Genomic DNA, 18,434 nt, shown 5'->3' on the forward strand with positions numbered 1-18,434 from the left:
ACTTTTTAAGTCTCCTTTCCTCAGAAATGGAAAAGTTCTGTTATTCTTAGGCATAGACTGCAGGTAACTTGGGAGGAACATTTGTTTCTTTTCTGTTTTTTTAATTTTTAAAATTTTCAAATTATTTATTTTATTTATTTATGTTTGGCTGTGTTGGGTCTTTGTTGCTGCGCGTAGGCTTTCTCTAGTTGAGGCGAGTGGGGACTACTCTTCGTTGTTGAGGTGCGTGGGCTTCTCATTGCAGTGACTTCTCTTGATGCAGGGCACAGGCTCTAGAGCACTGGCTCAGTAGTTGTGGCACATGGGCTTAGTTGCTCCAAGGCACGTGGAATCTTCCCGGACCAGGGCTTGAACCCATGTCCCTGCATTGTCAGGCAGATTCTTAACCACTGTGCCACCAAGGAAGTCCCAGAACATTTGTTTCTTACAGTTAAATTTCTTACTCTGGAAATGGTGCAGACATCTTTATGTTAAGATCGCTGAATGAGGGCTTCCTAGGTTGCGCAGTGGTTAAGAATCCGCCTGCCAATGCAGGGGACACGGGTTCGATCCCTGGTCCAGGAAGATCCCACATGCCGCGGAGCAGCTAAGCCCGTGCACCACAACTATTGAGCCTGTGCTCTGGAGCCCGTGAGTCACAACTGTCGAGCCCGTGAGTCACAACTATCGAGCCCATGTGCCACAACTGCTGAAGCCCACGCGCCTAGAGCCCGTGGTCTGCAACAAGAGAGGCCACCCCAATGAGAGGCCCACGCACCACAATGAAGAGTAGCCCCCACTAGCTGCAGCTAGAGAAAGCCTATGTGCAGCAACGAAGACCCAACACAGCCAATAAAATAAATAAATAAATAAATAAATTCAGAAAAAAAAAGAAAGCCCGTGCACAGCAAAAAAGACGCAACACAGCCAATAAAATTAATTAATTAATTAATTTTAAAAAATCGCTGAATGAAACCACAGCAGTATTACTCCCTCCCCCAAGTAGATGGAGTGTCTGGTCCTTAAAACAAGGAAATAGCACATAACTCCTGGACTTTGGTGTTGCTCTTGTTTGAAATCGTCTGTTAATGGCCTTATTTGCTTGATTATAAAACCAAAACTTCACTGTTTGTAAAGAAAATTAGAAATTAAAGTGCGTCATAAAGGAAGATCTCTGAAACTTTGTTCTTAGAAATTTAAGGTTGAGTTAGGAGTTCCTGCATTTGTCCCCTCCCTCGTGTCCCATTCTGCCACCCCATACACACGCTGGCAATCACATTTATTCCAATCGTTCATTCATTCTTTAAGCAAATATTTGTTGAGAATGCTGTGTTATTAAGGATAAAAAAAATGAACCTCAAAGTTGTGACCTCAAGGAGTTTACAGTTCGTTAGGGGAGGTAGTTAAGTGCCGAAAGAAAGGAGCAAATAAAGGGCTGTGTGATTTGAGAGGGGTGTGGTAATATCTGACTTCAAGACTGGAAGGAGAAGAATCTTGTCTTTGGAAGGAAGGGAAGGGATCCAAAGCACAGGTATAGACAGGAGCATTGCCGTGAAGATGCTTTAGGTTTCTGTGTGTGGTGGTAAAAGGAGCAGAGGTCTCTTCTGACAGGGCTTCCTATTTTCCTTGACGGAGGTAAGGTCATATGCTGAGAAATGGAGGCGGAAGGGGTTAAAGGATTGAAGAGAACATCAGTGGTTTAGAGTAGGTATTGCAGAGTGTGAAGTGGGCAGGAAAAGTCTGGGCAAGTAAAGGTTGGTAATAATGATTTTTTTTTTTTTTTAATTTATTTTGACTGTGCCGGGTCTTAGTTGCGGCATGCATGCAGGATCTATTTCCCCAACGAGGGATCAAATCCAGGCCCCTTGCATTGGAGTGCAGAGTCTTATCAGATGACAACCTCATTATGGACTCGTTCAATTATGGAAAATCGAAGAGTTGGAAACTACCCAACCTGGAAGGATTCGTTAGTCAGATAATTCACTTTGTTTAGGGGTTTGCTTTTGTTTCACAGATGTGTGATATTTTCTTTCATCCTTATGAGGAAAGTGACATATTTCTTTTTAAAGTCTCCTATTTGTTGTATCAACATTATTTCGCTAGGCAACGTTTATTGTCTTTGAATGTGATGCCTTCTTCAGTAGTAGTTTTCCTAAGTTATTGGGTGATACTGTCTATTTGGGATTCCTTGTGATACATGACTGTTTTCTACCATCTGCCTCTGGCAGGGCTGTGACAGTGCTGCCAGGTGTGTGGGGCTCCTCCCCCGCCCCACTCCTCAAGATATCAGCATTCACCCGTTGACTCCCTCTTGTGCCAAAGCATTCAGTCTCTGTTCCCATCTCGGGTTTGGCACAAAGCTGACTGTTGTGGGGTGAGGGGAGGAAAGCGTGGGGGACGTGGGGACTGGCCTGGCAGCTTTTAACGGAGTCCCAGCATGACTGCTGTCTCTAAGCCTAGAGTACCTTGGAGTCCTGTTTTCCTGTGCCTTCTTTGGGCTGGGGTTTCTCCTTAGCGTGGTCTGTTTGCTTCATTTTCTTGGATATTCCTTATAATTTCTATACTCTTCTTGATTTCTAGATCTTTTATTACTTAATTATTTTAGCAATCTTTCCTGCTCCTTCTGCTTGTGATGGTATATTGAAGCTGGCCTGTGTGCTTCAGTTGGCTATCTATCCATTTTTTAAGGTACTCAATTAAAACAGGACTTTACATGTGTGAAAGTCTTCCTTTTTATTCCCATCTATGGTTCTCTGCACTTCATTCCTTAGCAGTCAGCAGTGGTGTTTGGTATATTTTTTCCCACATCTTTTCTGATTATTTATTTGCGTTGTTTTTTTATAGTGCTATTATATCATATTTGCTTTTACTTTCTTTTTTTTTTCATAGTCCTGGCTTCTTCCCATATTAGTACACAAAGAGCTACTCATTTCTTTTAATAGTTGCATATTATTTCACAGCTTAGTGAATCTCCTGGTAGGCGTTTGTTATTTTTAAAACAATGCCACAATAAGCATCCTGTTTACATTCATTTTTGTGTACTTTTTTAATGTCTTTTTGTGAACTACATACCTAAAATGGATTGTTGAGTTAAGCTGGTATTTCAAAATTTGATAGACTGCCAGATTTTCTCATAAAAAGAGAAAGATTGATAGACTGCCAGATTTTCTCATAAATTGTTTCAATTTATATTCCTCCAGTGGTGTATGAGATTACCCATTTTCCTACACCTTTGCCAACACGGGCTGTTATCAAATTTAAAAATGATTTTATCACTCTCATTGCCAAAAGATGGTATCGTTTTTATAATTTGCATTTTCCTATAGTCTGCATTTTATTTTTTTGTAATTTGCATTTTAAACTGAGGCAGATTTTTGAAAATATGCCTTCTTTCTTGAGCTAGGAAGAGTAAATTTTATAAACTTAATGTGCAGGGGTGAAAGGGAATTTATTTATGCCACATATGTTCTAGCTCATATTTGTTCTATGTCTCTGGATAAGTAAAACACATTATGTGAAGCCTAGCATGGTATGTGGTGCATACTGGGTATTTAATAAAAGTCTGTTACTTTCATTCCTTTATTTTCCTCTTCTTCCAGTTAATTGATATTTTCTTGTCAGTCTGCCTTGTTCTTTTAGGTTCTTCTCTTTAGTTGTTCGTTCCTCTGTTACCTGAGATTACAGAATGAATGATGTTTTCAGTGAGTCTATATGAAAGATTTCTGCCTTGGATTTGTGGGACCCAGAAGCTTGGACATTGTAGTTTGCTGTCTTCCAAAGTAAAATCTTGAATTTTACAGTTTAGTAGCATATGTTCTAGATTTTTACTTGTCTTATGAAAAATATGTCTGTGAGGTTGTTAAGAGTGATTTGTAGGAACCTCTTGGGTTGGCAGGCTGACTGTAGAGCTAGGCAGGTTGTTGAAATGTTAGATATCGTCAGAGCCTTTCAGAAAAGGTTATATGTCTTCAAATTGATCTAAACAGTCAGTGCAGTCAAGATCCCATCAGGATTTGTTTGTATAAATCAACAGCTGATTCTAAAACTTATGTAGAAAAGGAAAGGCACTAAAATATAACCAAGACAATTTTGGAAAAGACCTAATTTGGAGGACTCACGTGATGTCATTTCAAGACTTTATACAAATACAGTAATCGAGACAGTGTGGTACTGGCAAAATGGATAGATTTATATAGGTCAGTGGAACAGGAGAGTCCAGAAACAAACATGTAATATGTTCAGTTGATTTTCAAGAGGAATCAGTGGAATAAAGGAAAAATTAGATGTCAATGTACAAAAATACGAACCTAGACCCATGTCTTACACCACATAAAAAATTTAACTCCAAATGTATCATAGCCCTCAATGTGAAACCTGAATGAAAACTATAAAACTTCTAGAGGAAAACATAGGAGCAAATCCTGTGACCTCGGATTAGACAGAAATTTCTTAGATACCCCACCAAAAGCATGGAAGCATAAAGGAAAAAATGATGAATTAGACTTTATCGAAATTGAACGCTTTTGCTGTTCAAAAGACCCAGTTAAGAAAATGAAAATACACTTCTTGGATGTATTTTCTTGGAAAATGCGTTCATGGGAGAAAATATTTGCAAAACTCATCTGCTAAGGGTTGGTATTCAGAAAAATAAAGACTCCTCAAAGTTCAATAATAAGAAAATACATAATCCAATTAAAAAAAATAGTCCAAAAAATTTGACCAATTCACCAAAAAAAAAAGGCAAGTAAACACATGAAAAGATGCTCAACATCCTTAGTTATTAGGAAATGAGACACAACTATAGTCTGTTAGAATAGCTTAAAAAAAAAAAAAAAAAAAAAAAAAAAGCCCTCTGCTTTGGAAAGTACTGCTGGTGACCTCCAGGTACTCCTCATGCGCAGGAGCAGCGATGGTGCCCCGGACTCTACGTGAGGGTGGTTTTAAACCGCTGTGTCCTTGGAGCCTTTGGTTCGCATCCCTGGTTTTCAACCTGTGCTGCTTCATGGTGGTTTTGTTGAGCGTAATGGTAAGCCTTGACAACGTACAGAGCAGGAAAGGCTTCATCTTGGGGTTAGGAGCGCGTCTCCTGGGGTCGTGGTGCTTATCAGAGTTTGGATGCCGTACAGTCAGTGACTCAGTTCTCTTCTGTGTTTCTGGATTTCCTTTTATTGGATCTTTAAATGTTGGAAAGATTTCATGTGCTTTAAGCTAATGCCATGAAGAGTGACCAAAATTCTACTAGTTAGACAGTAGTTGCACCTGTCTTTCATTTATCTATCTGTCACGGTGGTTAATTATTCTTTGTGGTAATTGCAGGTACTCCATCTTCTCGAGCAGCAGTGCTGGCCAACGGTGACCACGGAACAGAAGGGAATAAAGATGCCACCGGTGAGTGGTTCTCAGGAATCCCCAAATGTGTGGGTGAAACAGTCACAGTAAAAACACCTTGATCAGCTCCTTTGAGGAGGGTTGTTAGCGGAAGCATATGCATTATCGCTAAGGGTACTCTTTTTCTTGGTTGTTGTATCTAAACCCAGGGCATCTGTCCCCTAATATTTCCAACAATGGAAAGAGAGAATTTCCTTTGATATTCCTTGAATATCTTTTGTAGTTGTACCACACAACAGCTGGATCAATCTTAATAATACGCTTTTGATGCAGACTGACAATCAGAAAAATGTTATACTGGAGTCCTTTGGCTGCTACAACATTTTGGGCAGGTCTTGTCTGTGAATGCACACTGCACTTAGTTTGCTTTCCATGGCTCAATGTTAGGAAGCTTGTGAGCTGGAAATTAAAAGTTCTTTCCTTTCTCTTGTGCCCTCAGTCTGTTTTTCCTTTATTTTTCCCTTAACTGTTACTTTTGAAATCTGTCTCTAATGCCTAGCCCATTACCAGGGCTAGCACTGAGTTCCTGTGGGTTCTTCCACTGTGTTTGTAGTGAGCAAAATTCCCGAAGCAGTGGCAGGGTCCACAGGGGTGTACTATGTAAATCTTTGTTTAGGTAGCTGATATGAAAGCCATGTTGAATTTCTAAAAATAACTGCACTTAATTTGTTTAAGTGCACAATCAGGCTGACACTGTTGACCCAAATGAAAAGACTTTTAACTGGGGCATAACGTTTGCTTGACCTTACTGCAGGGAGGCGAGCACTAGCCGTGCCTGTGTTTCTCTTCTTGCACACATACCTCAGCCTTGAGAAGCCTTTCCTTGAGCCACCGTAGGATTTCTCGGTTTCTAAGGCTTCCAGAAAGCCTTCTGTTAGCAATAGCAGTTATTTCAGGGTTTACTTTTTATTCTGTGACCTTTAGAAATGTTGTATACATCTTTGTACCTTAGGGTTACTGATGACTAGGTTCTATTTGTTGTGAATGTTAGTTTTACCCAGCGACAATAAATCCTTATTAGCAACTCATTAATTAGAACTCTACTTCGAAAGCTAGAAACAACCAGAAGTGCAACCTTATTTATCTTCCAGTTTTGTGAACTGAAATTTTTGTGAGTTTTTTTGATAATACTAGTTTGTATGTGGTGTTGACCGTTTGTCTGCTTTGAAAGCAAAGGTCTATATAGTTTTGGTTTTTAAGAAAATAAACAAATATCCCCATGATTAAAGTAGAAGAAGCTTGAACATAAACTTGTAAAAAATGAATAGATTCCGCTTTCTGTAATGAGGAGGCAGTGCTAGGGGAAGGAGAAGCTTGGAGGGGATTGATTTGGTTAGCCATTGGAAGAATGAATGCCATTTTCATCTGGGAAGGAAATGACTACCACAGCTAGAGTAGGTGTCTTCTCCAGCAGGTTGTCAAGTCTGACTAGAGGATACTGAAACTTGGTGTAGCAGTTGTTTCCCACTGCCACAGCTTAATAGTGCAGGAAAAAAGAACAGGAAAAACATACAGCCTGGCCCTTACTGTTTGAAGACTTAAGTTTTCTGGCAGCAAAAAAGAACCCAGCTGTTTGTGAACTGCACAGTGCCATTATGAGAGCAGGTCTTCCTGCTCTTGGACACCTCTCCACCCTTGTGTAGAATATAGTTTGCACACCTGGAGAGATGTTGTATTCTGAATTTGACCTCTTGACTATATTAAAAGCAGGTGCTTCACTGAAAATACACTTTTCATTGGGGGTGGGAAGGAGTAGGGTGGTGGCCAAGAATGAATGTTTTCAGAGCATGTTGTGACATCATTCTGATTTGGCTGTCACTAACTAGAGCATGTAGCTCTGTGCTGTTTTGAAAATTCCCATTTCTGTTTTCTTCAGAGCGTTATCTATAATCCTAGAGCAGACCTGCTCTGCTGACAGTGTAAAGGGTTTATGAGCACCTTGCTATGTTGAACTTGCTATTTACTAACGATCTGTGCTTTTCCGCCCTTTCCTTCCCCTTCCTACTTTTTCCTCCCTTTCTATTTTTCTCCTCCTAGAAGCCTAGCGTGTCACTCAACACTGGGGCTGCTGCAACACCAGACCAGTAATCTTTCCTAAGCACCGTTACACTTGTAAAACCTTGCAGCATTTTGCTTTCCTTCCTGGACACGATATAGAAGAAGCTGAGGGTAGTTCTTCGGGGCCCATTTCTGCTGATGCCTGAGCAAACCACCTGCTTCCTCTTGTGCTCCGCAGGGCTTGATGGAACCTCCTTTCCCTTTGTGAGCACAAAGTACCAGATGAATTCTTTTTAATTTTAGTATTTTTATGAAGGTTATCTAATGTCTTTTATTTCTTGTGCTCTTTTAAAACTCATTTTATCATTTAATTGTCTCACATTTTTCTTTCCTTTAAACATTTTTAGTTGGCCTTTTTCATTTGGTTTTCGAATCTTTAACCTGAATCAGGGTACTGTAACAGCAAATGAGAAGGTGTGCTTTCATAAGGGGATTGAGTCCACCAGCACTGCGGTGAACCTCCCTTCTCCTCTCCCTCCTCCCTCCCTCTGTGAGCTCGCTTTTAGGGTAGATTCATCTTTCAGGCTATCTGTGTTTCTCTCTACCTTGTTAACATCTGAATAATGCTAGCTATTGTAATTTAAAGTTTTCTAATTTAGAGTAGTTCTGATTAAACTTTGGAAACTATTTCCTCAAATGAAATTATCCTCTGTTATTTGCAAGTTGGGCCAAAATTGTTCCTATTATGCAATTATGATCTATTTGTCCAGGCTTAGATTCTCCTGAAAATTTGACAGCCTTATTATTGTGTATGGAATTTCATATCCCAAATTTCTTAGCATGATCATGAACTATCAAAATAATAATTGGAAAGTTAAGGAAAATGGAATCCTGTATTGTTAGAATACTGGAATGTTGATACAGATAGAAAATAACTTTTTCTTTAGCAACCTGAGAATGAAGTTAAATTGCAACACGTTGAACTACAACCAATTATCAAGTTTCTAATGAAATGATTACCTGACTGGACTCTGGCTCTGTTCAGGCTTAGCCTCCCTTTGAACTCTGGTGGTTGGATTGTTGGGTTGCATATGAAGACCTGTGTGTTGGTCCTTTACCACGAACCTTAGGATTTACTTTCACACATTCTGAGGATTGTCCCAGTAGGGGACATTTTCTCATTCCTCATTTTCCCAAACTAAAAGCTAAAAAAATCTGAAACCATCTGGGACAAATACTGTGGAATTTTTCAAATGAAAAGCTTTGATTGGATTTTTAGAAATAGAATATAAAACATGGGCCATGTTTTAAAATTGTTCTGGTTTAAGATCTGGAATGTGAGATGCTCTTTAAAATTTTCTATCCTCTTACTGACTCTGCAGGTTTTTATAATCACTAAGCTACTGATTATTTCAGATTAAATATTTGGCACCATGTTCTGAGGAAGACTTTGAGATGTACATTGTTTCAGATGCTCTGATAGAAAACTACTTTTGGGATGGGAAAGTTAGAATATTATGATATGAAAGTTTAAACCAAGTCCCTGCAATGACTTCTGGAATTTAGGAAGTGTTCCCTCCTGTGGTCACAAGGGTTTGTTTGTCTGCCAGGAATCCTGTGGGTTCTGGAGAGAAGACACTTAAGGGAGGCACATTTTAGAGGGAGGTACTTATGCTTACTATCTAAGCAGTTAATAAATATGAAAACTCTTACCATAGGAGAAAAATATGAAAAATACCATAGGAGAGCACACCATCAAATAAAACATAGCTCTGTCCCTTTGGTATGTGGTTGGTTTTTGTGCGTTTTTTTTTTTCCAGCCAAGGAACTTTTCACAACTCTTAGTGCTAACTTTAAAAAATTATGCTTGACATCCTTCTATCACTTCTAACTAATTTCTGCAGCTTGTGTAGGTGACAGGTGGGTAGAAAAGCCTGGGTGCGACCACTGTGGTATGGCTGTGGTCAGAAACATACATTCACACTTCATTATTGACATTGATTTATTCCACTTTAATTTCCATTTTGTCATGTTTATTTTTGTTTGAAATTTGTTTTTTTCCAAATATGTTTTCTTTTTGAGTTTATGGAACTGTTGAAAATTTCTGCTAACAGCCAGCTAAAATTTGGTGTATATTGTTAGCTTTATTTCACTTAGATGTTTCATTCTGAAGGAGATAAATGTAATGTTTCATATACAGCTTCATATGAAGTAGCCCGTCCTGTAATGAAATGCTGTATTGCCGTGATGGTCACATCCAGTGGCCCAGGATCTCACTGGTGAGGCAGCCAAGACCGGTCAGGGTTGCTCTATTGAAATGTATTGTTTCTTATATGCAATCTCTCTCTCTCTTCTTTTTTTTTTTTTTCTTCTTTGGCCCAATGTTGAAGATGAAGAACTTTGTTTTTAAATAATATTTTTATAACTTTATTCACGCAGCTAAGTTTGTATTTTTTGTGGCTTTAGACTTTAATGGTTTTGTATTTTGGGACATTTTAATGTGATCATTGTGCTAAATAAATTACACTAATAAACATCTTACACTAACACCATATGGACTGGATTTTGGTTGGGGTCTTAATTATTGAAGTATAATGTGACCAAAACATGAGTTTTGTAGATAAAGACCCTTGAGGCATGAACTCTTGGTCTAACAAAGCTTCTAATACGACTCATAGTAATTCCATAATTATATGGAAAAAAAAATTATATTTTTACTTTTTGCCAGGCACCTTCACTTACGCTGTCATTTTGGATTATCAGAGTGAACTCCCTTTTATCCGGAGTCTGTAAGAGTTAAGAAGCTCAAGTGACCATTTGATATTTTATAGCATCCGATGAGAAAGACAGTTGGCAGAGTAGCAGTAAGAAGTTATTTCAAAAGACAGTTTCCATGGCATATCAATTACTGTTACTTTCTAATACTACACTTATGTTTTGTTTAGTCCAATTAAAATTCACATTCATAGTCTTCTAAAATGCGTTCTGAATTAATAAATAAAATGTGCTACATTCAATAACATTTTAATTTTGTAACCTTATTATTTGATAAAAATCTAGTAGGCTGTATCTGGAAAGAATTCAATGGAATGCCCAGTTTCCTAGCAATTCTGGATTAGTGTTTCTTTACAGTAGATAGATGTGCAAATGCCGTATGTTGACTGAATTAAGACATTGGAAAGACTGAATACCTAAGGTAATTTGCATGGCATAAAGAACTTTTTTTAGCTTGGCAAACATTTCTTTTTATTAAGAAAGCTCAATTTACTGTTCTTAGGATTCTTTTCATTAAGAGAGCTCAGTAATCTGTTCTTAGGTTTGAAGCACAATACTTTAAGTACTGTTAATAATTCTCAGTCCTGACTAACCTTCTTATAGGTACCCTAGGACTAAACTTTTGATTATGGGGGCAATTCTTGGGTTTTATTGGTATATTCATTTTGATGAAAGTGAGATGAAACCTGGCTTCAGTTGGATTCTTCCTCCTTGTTGACCTGGTAATATGGTGGGGCCAGGAGGCTAGAGGGGGTTCTGGACTAAGACACAGGACTGGTGGGGCAGGAACAGAGTGTTAGTTTTATTTCTAAGTCATGCGTAAAACTGGATTCTCCTCCATTTTATTTTGATGCTGTTTCCATTACAGTGAAGGCTTAACAAGACTTAACCACAAATTATTTGTATAATAAACCTCTCTGCTGCCATGGAAGCTAATAATTTACACTCTTTGGGGCTAGATGCAGTACACTAAGTGCTCCACAAATGGCAGTGTTACTGGTGGTTTTCACTGTGATCAGAGTAGGTGGCTTTTTCTTGTGATAACTCTTCTGAATGTGATGTGTTATTATTCCCTCAGGTCAGCACAGCAGTGAAATAGTAAAACTGCTTTGTTAGAATGTCATGACACAAAGTATCCTAGGTGTTTCATCCCTGTCACTTGTATTATCAGATGGAATGCAAAGGATTTTGTATTAGGACAATTTTAAGGCATCAGAAATGTGAAATCGTAACAGAAAAATCTGTAATGTTAGAGTTTCTGAAGAGCTATTGTAACCAACCCAGAAAGTGGCATTATAGCTCATAAATGAAGCCTGAACATAAAGGTGCACACTGGGTTCCTAGATGTAGACACAGCAAGCAGCCACCCCCCTGCCCCTCCTCAAATCCTGAAAACAAAGCTGTAGGCTTTTTTCCTTTCATTTTTCAGATATGAGTTGCATGTTGGAGACTCCAGTAAAATGCCAATATCTAATGTTTCTTAAAGTTTTTTTTTTTTTTTTTTTGGTTTATTGTTTTCTGGTAAAACTATAGAACTTCTCAGAAAAATCCACATGTACCCACCCATAAACACAACATGTTACATTTATTTCTAGGACATTTAGGACTCCCTTGAAACCAGCTCAGGAACTAAGCTATGAACCTTCATCTAAGCAAAGCATTTAATTATACTGTGAGCCATTCGATTTCTGTTTCTCTTAGAGTTTCCTGTTAAATGAAACAAAATAGCTTTTTCCTGAGCTTTGAGTGAGTTCATAATTCTGATATAATTTTTAAACCATAACTTTGTATGATTTGCTTCTCTTTGTGGAATCAAATTCTACCCTATGCCAAAAGACATTTGTTGATATAGAATATTTTCTTTTTTTTATTTGTAATTCTGTAAGTAATATATGAATACATTTACCTTTCTAAGAAAAATTAAAGCATTATAGATGGAGCCACACTCTGTCAGAGACCAGAAGATTTTTACTCACAGAACATTTACACATAGCTACTATAAGCTGATCTTGTATTTTTACCCGAATCTAGGCATGAACAAATTTTTCCTCTGATAATCTCATTAATAATAAGGGTAACTGTCACTTGTATAATACATTAGAGTTTGTAAAGAGCTTTTGAATGTATAACAGTATCCATTTTTCATTTAAAGAAGTTGAAGTTAGGTTAATAAGAGAGCTCAAAGTTGAACCTAGTCTGGTAAGAAGTGCTGTGCTCTTTGTACTACAGTGTTATGTCTCAGTGGATCTTCTTAAGTGCTAACTAATCATCAGAAAGGCAGTTGGAAGGAACGGACTTTTGAAGGCCTGTTTAAAGCCTTTCTCAGGGACTACTTTCTGGGAGAAATTATAGGCTGAGGCAAGGGTTTTGCATGTAGGTAGTCTATTTTTGGAAAGTAATCTCAGGAAACAAGAGTGGGAGACTGCAAAAAGTGAAAATGGAAAGATGAAAAACCAATACAATAAAGTATTACTAACGTAGTCACTGTTGTGAACAAAGAGGACTTAGTCCTATTGGGTGGGATTTAAAGGGTGAGAGGTGGGGGGGCACAAGTGATGTCCAATTAACTAATAGATTAATTCAGCAAAAGATTTGTCTATCTATACTTTATCATAAAGGATGAGATCCTTGGGTTCTATACAGGGAAATTTGACTGAACTCCATCTATCATGGAACTAATTTCCAAGTCTAATTGTTAGAAACTATGTAACTAACCACAATTTTAGTTTTGGAATTTTCCATCCTAATGTTTTCTTTATGAATGGGTTTCAGTAGTTTGTCTTTCTAGGAGTTTGTCCATTTCAGGTGATGTAATTTGTTGACATACCGTAGTTCTTGGTGTTCCTTTATAAACCTTTTTATTTCTGTAAGATTGGTGTTGATGTCTTCTCTTTTATTCCTGAATTGAGTAATTTGAGTCTACTTTTCAAAGTCAACTTTTGGTTTTCTGTTTTTCTCTTTTCTATTTCATATCTCTTTCATTTATTTCCACTCTGATTTGTATTCTTTACTTCTGCTTGCTTTGGGTTTGGTTTGATCTTTTTTTTCTAGTTATTTAAGGTGGAAAGTTATGTTATTGACTTGTAATTTTTTTTCTTCCCTGTCAGTATAGGTATTTACAGCTGTAACTTTCCCTCTGAGCAGTATTTTAGCTGCATCTCATAAGTTTTGGTTATCATAAATGTTGTGTTTTCATTTTCATTTGTCTCAGAGTATTTTCTAATATCCTTTGTGATTTCTTTGACCTGTTGGTAATTTAGGAGTGTGTTGTTAATTTCCACATATTTGTGAATTTCCCAAATTACTTACTGTTGTCATTTCCTAATTTCGTTGTATTGTGGTTGGAGAACATACTTTGTGTGATTTCAGTCCTTTTAAATATATTCAGGCTTATTTTATTGCCTAACATATGGTCTGTCCTAGAGAATGTTCCGTGTGTACTTGAGAATGTGTGTTCTTCTGTTGTTGGGTGGAGTGTTCTGTAAATGTCTGGTAGGTCTGCTTGGTTTATAATATTGTTTGGGTCTTCTATTTCTTGTTGGTATTCTTCCTAGTTGTTCTATCCAGCATTAAAAGTGGTCTTTTAATGCTGGATAGAAGTATTGAAGTCTCCAGTAATCACTGTTGAATTGTCTCTCAATTTTTTTAGTTTTTGTTTCATATATTTTAGGGCTCCCATACTAATGTTTTAAGGAGAAATTCAAATAATATTAATTTTTATGTGCTTTCTACACTGTTCAAGGAATAATTCCTTATGAAAAATTGTGGGGTGTGGATAAGAGGATGTATCAAATGATTACTCCAACTATGAGCTTCCAGCAACAGTAGTGAAATGTCCATCACTGGTAGAAGATTCAAAGTGCTTTTTCAGGATGCTCATCATCACTAAGTATCACAAATCAAACTACAATGAGGGGCTTCCCTGGTGGTGCAGTGGTTAAGAATCTGCCTGCCAGTGCAGAGGACAGGGGTTCAAGCCCTGGTCAGGGAAAGATCCCACATGCCTCAGAGCAACTAAGCCCGTGTGCCACAACTACTGAGGCTGTGTTCTAGAGCCCGAGAGCCATAACTGCTGAGTCCACATGCCACAACTACTGAAGCCTGTGCCCCTAGAGCCTGTGCTCCGCAACAAGAGAAACCACTGCAATGAGAAGCCCACACACTGCAACGAATAGCCCCTGCTCGCCACAACTAGAGAAAGCCTGTGTGCAGCAACAAAGACCAACTCAGCAAACAAAAAAAACCCCAAAAAACAGAACTGCAGTGAAGTACTGCATCACATTGGTCAGAATGGACATTGTTGAAAAGTCAACAGATAACAAATGTTGGAGAGGGTGTGGGGAAAAGGGAATCTTCCTACACTGTTGGTGGGAATGTAAGTTGGTGCAGCCACAATGGAAAACAGTATGGAGGTTCCTCAAAAAACTAAAAATAGAGTTGCCATATGATCCAGCAGTCCCACTCCTGGGCATATAGTCCCACTCCTGGGCATATATCTGGGAAAAAACTGTAATTTGAAAAGATGCATGCACCCCTATGTTCATAGCAGCACTATTTACAATAGTCAAGACGTGGAAACAACCTCAGTGTCCATTGCCAGATGAATGGATAAAGAAGATGTGGTACATATATGCAATGGAATACTACACAGCCATACAAAAGAATGAAATAATGCCATTTGCAGCAACTGGCTGCAATTAGAGATTATCATACTAAGTGAAGTAAGTCAGAAAAAGAAAGGCAAGTACCATATGCTGTCAGTTATACGTGGAATCTAAAATATGACACAAATGAACTTATCTGTGAAACAGAAACAGAATCACAGACATAGAGGACAGACTTATGGTTGCCGAGGGGGTCACGGGAAGGGATGGATTGGGAGTTGGGATTAGCAGATGCAAACTATTGCATGTAGAATGGATAAACAACAAGGTCCTACTGTAGAGCACAGGGAACTATATTCAATATCCTATAATAAACCATAATGGAAAAGGAAAAAAAAAGCACTTTTTCAAAGCATTTTTTTTCCCTGAAATATCAACTACCTTTTTTTTTTAGAAATAGAAAAATCTGTTCTAAAATCCATGTGGAATCTCAGAGGATCCCAAATAGTCAAAGCTATCTTGAAAAAGAATAAAGTTAGAGCTCTCAGTCTTCCTGATTTCAGAATTTACTATAATGCTACAGTAATTCAGACAGCGATGGTATTGACGTAAAGACAGACATATAGACTAAGGAATAGAACAGGGAGCCCAGAAATAAACCCTTGTATATATGGTCAAATGCTTTTAGACAAAGGTACCAAGATCATCCAGTGGGGAAAAGGTAGTCTTGGTGTTAGGAAAACTGGATATCCAAATGCAGAAGAATGAAGTTGGATCCTTCCTTTACACCATATACAAAAATTAACTCAAAATAAATCAGAGACCTAAATGTAAGTGCTAAAACTGTAAAACTCTTAGAAGAAAACATAGGCAAATCTTCATGAAATTAGATTTGAATGTTGAATGTGACACCAAAAGCACAGGCAACAAAAGTAAAAACAGGGACTTCCCTGTTGGCGCAGTGGTTAAGAATCCGCCTGCCAATGCAAGGGACGTGGGTTCAGTCCCTGGTCCAGGAAGATCCCATATGCCTCGGAGCAACTAAGCCTGTGCTCCACAACTACTGAGCCTACACTCTAGAGCCCATGAGCCACAACTACTGAGCCTGCGTGCCACAACTACGGAAGCCCATGCACCCAGAGCTCGTGCTCCACAACAAGAGAAGCCACCACAATGAGAAGCCTGAACGCCGCGACGAAGAGTAACCCGCTTGCCATAACTAGAGAAAGCCTGAGTGAAGCAATGAAGACCCAATAAATAAATTTAAAAAAGAAAGAAAAACCCCTTTAATTCTAAAAAAAAGAAAAAAAAGTGAAAACATAAATTGGACTCCATTGAAGTTAAAAACTTTTGTGCATCAAAAGACACTATCCTGGACTTCCTGGTGGCACAGTGGTTAAGACTCCATGCTCCCAATGTAGGGGGCCAGGGTTCGATCCCTGGTCGGAGAACTGGATCCTGCATGCGTGCCACAAGTAAGAGTTCACATGCCACAACTAAGGAGCCCACAGGCCACAACTAAGACCCAGCACAACCAAATAAATAAGTAAATATTAAAAAAAAAAAAAAGTGGGTTTCTTGTAGGGAAAAAAAAGACATCACTAGGGTAAAAACGCAACTCTTGGAATGGGAGAAAATATTTGCAAAACATGCATCTGACAAGGGGTTAATATCCAGAATATATAAAGCACTACTACATTTCAACCATGTGAAAACAACTTGATTAAAAAAGAACAAAGGACTTGAATAGGCAGTTCTCCAAAGAAGATACATAAGCCATTAAGCACATGAAAAGATGCTTAATATCACTAATTGTTAGGAAAATGCAAATCAAAAGCACAATGAGATACTACTTCACACCCACAGGATCTAGGCTATTATTTTAAAAGAAACAGAAACTAGCAAGTATTGGTGAGGATGTGGAAAAATTGGAACCCTTGTACGCTGTTGGTAGGAATGTAAAATGGTGCAACCATTAGAGGAAACAGTATTGCAGGGCCTCAAAAAATTAAAAATAGAGTTACTGTATGATCCAGCAACCCCACTTCTGGATATATACCCAAATGAAAGCAAAGGCTTTGTACACCCATGTCTATAGCAGCATTATTCACAATAGCCAAGTGGTGGGAGTAACCTGTGGTATATATACATACAATGGAGTATTATTTAGCCTTAAAAAGGAAGGGAATTCCAACACATGCTCTATCCTGGATAGGCCTTGAAGACGTTATCTTAAGTGAAATAAGCCAGTCACAAAAGCACAAATGGCTGATGCCACTTATATGATTCCACTTATGAGGTACTGCATCTAAGTAATCAGATTCATAGAGACAAAGTAGATGGAGAAAAGTTCTGGAGGTGGATTGGCAGTGATGTTTGCATAACAGTGTGAATGTACCTAATGCCACTGAGTTGCACATTTAAAATGGTAAACATAAATAAAGCTAGCTCATTTAAAATTAAAAAATGATTTTCAAATTAACCATCATGTACATACAAACCTGTTCAGAATTGTGTTGCTTTATCCGCACTCTGGCTGTAGAATTTATTTTAATTAACTTTTAGAAAAGACAAATACATCATTTTTCAACATAATATTCTTGCTTTTCAACACACTTTGTCCATCTGTGAACAAGCTTTCATATTCCCTCATTAAAAAATGTTCTAGGCTAAGCTGCGAGCCACAAATGCATCGCTGTCTTCACTTTGTCAGAAGTGAGTCTTCAGGACTTCCTAAGTGGCGCAGTGGGTAAGAATCTGCCTGCCAATGCAGGGGACACGGGTTCGATCCCTGCCCCAGGAAGATACCACATGCCATGGAGCAACTAAGCCCGTGCACCGAACTATTGAGCCTGTGCTCTAGAGCTCGTGAGCCACAACTGTTGAGCCCATGTGCCACAACTACGGAAGCCCATGCGCCTAGAGCCCGTGCTCTGCAACAAGAAAGGCCACCACAGTGAGAAGCCTGCGCACCACAAGGAAGAGTAGCCCCCGCTTGCAGCAACTAGAGAAAGCTCATGTGCAGCAACGAAGACGCAACACAGCCATTAAAATAAGTTAATTAATTAAAAAAACAATTAAAATTTTTTAATATAACCGGAGTGCGGATAATTTTTGACTCACCGTCTTATATTAGCTGTCTAGTGGGTTTGTTCTAACTTTTCCAGTTGCAGAGAGAAAGGCACAGATTTATAAACATTATTTAAATGCTAACCAGAATTTTAAGGAACGTTTTGTGAGAACAGATGTAATATTGGTTAGATTCCATGAGGAGGTTGGATGAGAACTAAGAAAATTTGAAATTACAGCTTGAAATCTCCATTTAGACATAGAGTTGACATCTCGAATTTGAGGTGTCCTAAACTGAACTTCTGATTCGCCTCCCCACTACACCAAAACAAAGAAAAAAACAAAACCTTCTCCAGCTCATTAAATAGAAATAGAGTGTTATTCTGGTTGCTCAGGCTAAATGTTTGCCTTCCCCTATCCTCTCTTTCTCTTGCATCCCACAACTATTTTGTCAGAAAAATAGATCTGGAACCTGACCACTCCTCATCACCTGCCCTGCTGTCTCCCTGATTTGAGCCACCACCTCTCACCGTGACTACTTCAGTAACCTCCCAAATTAGTCTCCCTCTTTGCATTCATTTGCTCCCTATAGTGTATTCTCAAAAGCACCCAGAGTGGTCC

At 38.5% G+C, this 18,434-nt stretch overlaps 1 protein-coding gene across 22 annotated transcripts in view; it reads left to right on the top strand.

The window, feature by feature from the left end:
• Positions 1-18,434, top strand: part of MAP4 (microtubule associated protein 4) — a 170,900-nt gene that overhangs the window by 66,117 nt on the left and 86,349 nt on the right. For all 22 annotated transcript variants that reach the window (XM_057705681.1, XM_057705696.1, XM_057705692.1 and 19 more), the window contains one exon: positions 5,296-5,367. In XM_057705681.1, the coding sequence (XP_057561664.1) occupies positions 5,296-5,367 (72 nt within the window). The remainder of the gene's footprint in view (positions 1-5,295; positions 5,368-18,434) is intronic.

Source organism: Hippopotamus amphibius, chromosome 13 (genome assembly GCF_030028045.1).
Source record: "Hippopotamus amphibius kiboko isolate mHipAmp2 chromosome 13, mHipAmp2.hap2, whole genome shotgun sequence".
In the NCBI taxonomy this organism is placed as follows: Eukaryota; Metazoa; Chordata; class Mammalia; order Artiodactyla; family Hippopotamidae; genus Hippopotamus; species Hippopotamus amphibius.